Source organism: Geospiza fortis, unplaced genomic scaffold (genome assembly GCF_000277835.1).
Source record: "Geospiza fortis unplaced genomic scaffold, GeoFor_1.0 scaffold578, whole genome shotgun sequence".
NCBI classification, from domain to species: domain Eukaryota; kingdom Metazoa; phylum Chordata; class Aves; order Passeriformes; family Thraupidae; genus Geospiza; species Geospiza fortis.
The window spans coordinates 62,914-68,605 of record NW_005054762.1 but is presented as its reverse complement, the minus strand read 5'-3'; the positions used below and the strand labels follow the sequence as shown (position 1 = coordinate 68,605).

The following is a 5,692-nucleotide window of genomic DNA, read 5'->3' as shown; positions in this document are numbered from 1 at the left end:
TGTGTGACACTGGGTGTGTGTGTGTGACACTGGGTGTATGTGTGTGACACTGGGTGTGTGTGTGTGCACTGGGTGTACCTGTGTGACACTGAGTGTGTGTGACACTGGGTGTGTGTATGTGACACTGGGTGTACATGTGTGACACCGGGTGTGTGTGTGTGTGACACTGGGTGTGTGTGTGACACTGGGTGTGTGTGTGTGACACTGGGTGTGTGTGACACTGAGTGTGTGTGTGACACTGGGTGTACGTGTGACACTGGGTGTATGTGTGTGACACTGGGTGTATGTGTGTGACACTGGGTGTGACACAGGATGCATGGCACTAGATGCCCGTGTGCCACCAGCTGAGTGTGTGCCAGCCTAGGGGTGTGACACCACCATTGTGTGTGTGACACTGTTTGAGAGATGCCATGGGTGTGTGTGACAGTGGCTCTGTGCGTGCATGACCTCGTGTCATTCCACACCACATGTGCGTGCGACCACATGTGCCATGCGTGACGCTGTGTGCAGGGTCCCTGTCCCCAGGGCCACGAGGGGACACCTGGAGGGGACAGGCAGGCGGTCGGGGCGCTGAGATTCACTTGGCTCTGCTGCATCACTGGGGTAGGCACGTGGTGGCACTTGGGGACCAGGGCACGGGGAGGGTGACAGTGGCCTCAGCCACCTGTGGAGGATGATGTCACCTGCTGTGTGCCTCGCCATGCAAATGTCACAGCCCAGCCGCTGCGGGGACCTGGACTGTGACATCCCCGCAGGGTGGGGGACACTAAATGTCACCCTGGTGGCCCAGGAATCCACTGGGAGAGGGCAGGTTTCCCAAGGGATGTGGAGGGCAAGAACCCCACAGGCCTCTGGAGGCCCTGTGGCCCTGGCAGGAGGTGAGGGGACACAGGGACAGCTGCCACCACCCGCCAGGAGACAGTGGTGACACCGGGACAACTGCCACCACCGACAGTGCTCCAGTTTCTTCTCGAACAGCTGAGAAGCCACAGTGTTGGGGACAGGGGGGCACAGGAGGTCCCAGCCCTGGCCTGTCCCCTCCACTTCCCTCACAGACAAACGGGCAGAGCTCACACTCATGGATTTTAGTTGGTCTTTTTTTTTTTTTCAGTCTTTTTTTTTTAATTCCAAAAATTCACCCCCAAGAAACAAAAATATTTCCCGTGGGAGGCTGGGGTTTTCCCTCCCCACACAACAACAGCTTGCCCAGCCTGGTGCTAATATGGCATGAACAAAGAGCCTCTCTAAAAATCCAGCATGGGAGAAGACACAGGAAGCAAAAACCCCCCAAATAAAAAAAAAAAAAAAAAGAAAAAAAGGGGAAAAAATAATAAAAAAGGAAAAATAAAGAAAAACAAACCCACTTGCCAAGTAGGTGCCCTCCCTCTGCCCCAGCCAAGAACCCCAATCCCCAGCTGAGAGAGTGCAAGACTTTGTTTGCTTTTACCCTTAATGCTTACATTTAATTTTAAAGCACAAACATCAGAGATGGACTCTAAATCGCCAACAAAAAAATAGATATTTACAATATTTCTCCATGGAAGGGAGGGAAGGAGGAAGGGAGGGAAGGGGGGATCGAAACAAAACAAAACCACAACCAAACCCTTAAACAAGTGACTTTGCTTGCAGGAGTTGTCTTTAGGGAGCAGGCTGGGTTGGTTTTAAATCACTAAGTGATTTTTATTATATATAATTCTCTTTTTTTCTTCCTCGTGGATTTGCACCACGCCGGGGTGGTGAGGAGGGTCGCACGCCGGAGTCTCTGCGGCTGGAGGGCGGGGACACGGCGGGAAGGGGGTGCTGTCCCCGCGGAGGAGGGAGCACCTCGCCCCTCTCAACCCCAGCTCTGGAAATTCTTCTTTCGCGTTGCAAAACTCAAAAGGAATCCAAAGGAAAAAGAAAAGCTTTAATTCTTCCGATGTCTTTTCCCGGGAGCCACCGCCGAGAGCGGCCGAGGCCGAAGGCTCCTCCTCTCGCCTGGGGGGGTTTCCTGCTCCGAGCCCGCCGGCTCCGCTTCGGCCGCACTGCCCCTTGTCACAGGCACTGCGGGATTGTCCCCTGGTGTCCCCCTGCGGGGACAGACCCCGCGGGCCGCCTCTCCTCCTTTATTGCTTCTGAAGCAGCAGGGGGGGTGCGGGCTGCCCCCCGGGGACCCCTGCGGGGCTGGGGCCCGGGGGTGGCACGGAGGGGACACCCCGGATTGTGCTATCGGTACGCTGCCAGGGAGAGAGCAGGGTGCTGACACCGGGGGGACAGAGAGGGGGAGCGTCCAGGCACAGGCAGGACAGGGAGGGAAATAAAATAGTGACCCAGAAAAAGAAGATTCCAACCTTTTTTCCTTTTTTTTTTCTTGTCTTTTTTTTTTTGTTGTTTTGTTTTTTTGTCTTTTTTTTTTTTGTTGTTTTTTTTTAAAGTGCAAAAAGCTCTCTGCTGCCCTAGAGAGAGGTTCTTTGGACCAACCATTCATTGCAAAGGAAAATCGGCAGCGAAAAGGGGGTGGGGGGGGAAGGAGAGGACGATGCCAGTTCGGTCCCAGGCCGCGGAGCAGCCCTCGCCCCTCCGGCCCCAGAGTGCTTCGTGGTGCCGGCAGCTGGGCAGGAAGAGGAGGCAGCTCCTGTCCCCGCCCCGCGCTCACTCACCCCTGGCTGATGCTTCCCGAGTCCTCCCTGAGCTCTGGTGTACCTGTGGGTTTCTCCCCGGCTCCATCCCCTCGGACAGACGAGTTATCCCCCAGCCCCTGCTCCCGGGACATCCCCGGCCACGGGGCTCCTGCCCTGGGCGCTCCAAGAACCGCCCGGATGTGTGGGAGGAGGAGGGGCATGGATAGCAGTCCCTGCAGCCAGTCGAGGGGAAGGCGAAGGGAAAGGGAAAAGGGGGGAAGAGCGCAGGGAAGTGCCGAGCTGGTGGCGGCACAGAGGGGGACGGGGTGTTCTGGCTCTGCTCCCGCTTCCTCGGAGAGACCTCGACCCTCAAGCTTTGTGCTACCGGGGAAGTAACAAGTGTTTCAAGGCAAGGAGACGACGGGGATGAGGGGGAAAGCTGGGGGGAGAGGGTGCCCCATTTCTCTGCACAGAGGCCTCTGTCACAGCCCCCGCCTCGGGAGCGGCCAGCCTCCAGGCCGAGGCTCCCTGCCATGTGCCCGTTCCTCCTCTGGTACTGGCCAGCCTGGTGGGACATCTTCCTCGGCAGAAGTCCCGGGGAAGGAGGAGGAGGAAGGACAGCGGAGCGAGGCCAGCGCCGGCCCTGCCTGCCGAGTCAGGTGGGAGGCAGCGGCAGGACACGCAGGGCAAGGGGGGAGGTGGAGGAGGGGCTCTCCGAGAGGGGCGGGATGGGCTCTTTTCCTTCTCCTCAGTCTGCCCCGGGGAGGGTCTCTAGCTGATTTTTTGGATCAGCTTCTCATCGGACAGGCAGTAGAGGCTGTTGATGGACAGGTCCGAGATGAAGTGCTCACAGGCTTTGCGGGTGATCTGTTTGCAACCCCGCAGGTCGATGAGGGTGACGTTGGAGATGCGGCGCAGGTACAGCAAGGCCTGGTCCGTCAGCTTATTGCAGCCTGCGGGCAGAGAGCACAGGGAGCGTGAGGGGGACGCCTCCAGCAACAGCACCATGAGGAGGAATGGGAAACCCAGGGGGCACCTGGAGCAGGGCACGCACCTGCCATGTTGAGCTCGGTGAGGGAGTTGCGTGTGGAGGAGCCCACGGCGGTGAGGAGGTTGGCCGACTGGTCCGTGAGGTGGTTGCAGTGGCTGAGGTCGAGGCGGGAGAGCAGGGGCATATGGCGGATGATCAGGCGCAGCGTGGCGTCCGTGATGTCCAGCCCGGCGAGCCGGAAGTCGATCATGTTGCGGAGTTTGCTGCGATTGTCCTGACCTGCACAGGCAGAAGGAGAACCAGAGTGGACAGACTGCCCTGGGGACCTCACCTTGCCCAGCCCAGGCAGCCCCAGGGCAGCAGCAGCAGCTTACTGGGTTTGTCTGTTGGAGGCGTGAGTAAGTCCCGGATCTGAGGGTCCTTGATTCCTACTGCCCACCGAAGATCGAGGGTCCTGAGAAGGGGGCAGCTGGAGGTACTGAGGGCACAGACCGCAGACCAGGAACAGCCCGCTAGGATGAGGTCTTTCAGGCCTGGCAGAAGGGAGGCAGATAACGAGTCAGACGGGTTTGGTAAGCTCCCAGATCTCCACCATCATTTTTCCAGGCACATGAGGACGCAGGTCCCCTCCCTGCCTGGGGTGGGACACTTGCTGGGTGATGGGACCCAGGCAGCCAGGAGTTCTCAGGCTTGCAGGGTGTCTCTCCCCATGACCCAGCCCTCAAGAAGCCTTGGAGCAGGCTGGTGGCAGAGGATGGGACCCCTCCCCAGCCCACACTCACCTGGCAGCCTGTTGACGAGCCATGTAAGCTGTTTTTTTGAGATATTGGTCCAGCTGAGGTCAAGGCTGACCGGCTGCCTTTTGATGATGCCGCTCAGCGCCTGCGGGGTGATGGACTTGCACCTGCTCAAGTCTATCTTCGTCCACAATCTCTTGTCACAGCACCTGGGGACAAGGACGAAGCTGAAAGTTGAGTCCCAAGAGTCCCATGGGATAATAGACAGCCAGCAGGTTGCCTGGCTTCCGGAAGGAGCCCAGCCCTGGCGTGGCCCCAGCCACAGAACAAGGTTGTTCCTCTTCGTTCCCATGGGTTTCCCCAAACATGGGAGGCTGCTGAAGGTGTCGGGCCACCCAGTGCAGCCCCAGCAGGGTTTTACTGCCCCAAAATAAAACTCCAAGTTGCAGCTGCAGGCTTGCTTGCCCCCATGTGGGTGTTTCTCCTGATCTTAAGGATCCTTACTCCCAGCAGGCAAAACACTGCGTGTCCCACCCCACAGCCCCAGCAGAGCTCACTCCTTTGCCAGGAGCAAACTCTTCCTCTCCCATGGGAGTTTGTGGACAGCCAGGACCCTATGGCAGCTTAGCTGAGTCCCTGAAGGTGCAGGCGAGGGGACACTCCTCCACCACACCACTGCCACCAGCTGCTGATCAAAGCAGGCAATCCCTGCTGCTCAGCTGTTAGAAACCTCCCAGTTTCCATTCTTGTCTGCTCCCAAGCCCTCCATGCACAGCTGTCCTGGTGCCAGCATTGTCTTCTTTGGGCCTGCTGTCCCCCGAGGCGTTTCCAGCCAGCAAAGCCATCCCGCCTCAGCCTGCCTTCCCTGCCTTGCTGGGAGGCCAGGCAGCAAGGGAGGCCAGGAAGGGCAAGCACCATCAGCGTGATGGGCGAGGCAAGGGCATTGGCACCTCACAAGGACACAGCAGGGGACAGCTGAGGGGACAAGAGGAAGGCAGAAGGCAACAACAGAGATGGGTACACACATGGCAGAGGCAGTGGGCTGGCTACAATGACACTGCCTGGCTCTGGGGAGTGACAGGAGGGCACTGAGCTGCCATCCTTCCCCCTGCTGCCTCTGGGTGTCCGCCACAGACGTAGCCCCAGCCCCAGGACGTGTCCCCACACTCACCACTTGTACCAGGTCTTGCACACCCGCATGCACTCGCAGAGCTCCCTGCGGGTGAGGTAGCGGAACACGGACATCCAGACCTCGCGCTGCACGCAGCTCTCCTCGCCCTCCTGCGCCCGGCCCCCACGCCCGTTCAGCCGGGCCGCCCCCCCCTCCTCCGCGTTCTCATCCTCCTCCTCCTCTTCCTCCTCCT

The 5,692-nt window shown here is 59.0% G+C and overlaps 1 protein-coding gene across 1 annotated transcript in view; it reads right to left on the bottom strand.

The window, feature by feature from the left end:
• Nucleotides 1-1,436: 1,436 nt before the first annotated feature.
• Nucleotides 1,437-5,692, bottom strand: part of KDM2A (lysine demethylase 2A) — a 31,959-nt gene continuing 27,703 nt past the window's right edge. The window contains exons 17-21 of the mRNA XM_031065403.1: nt 5,500-5,680; nt 4,374-4,537; nt 3,966-4,124; nt 3,655-3,870; nt 1,437-3,553 (exon numbers count right to left, since the gene is read on the bottom strand). Of these exons, the coding sequence (XP_030921263.1) occupies nt 3,372-3,553; nt 3,655-3,870; nt 3,966-4,124; nt 4,374-4,537; nt 5,500-5,680 (902 nt within the window). The 3' untranslated portion in view covers nt 1,437-3,371. The remainder of the gene's footprint in view (nt 3,554-3,654; nt 3,871-3,965; nt 4,125-4,373; nt 4,538-5,499; nt 5,681-5,692) is intronic.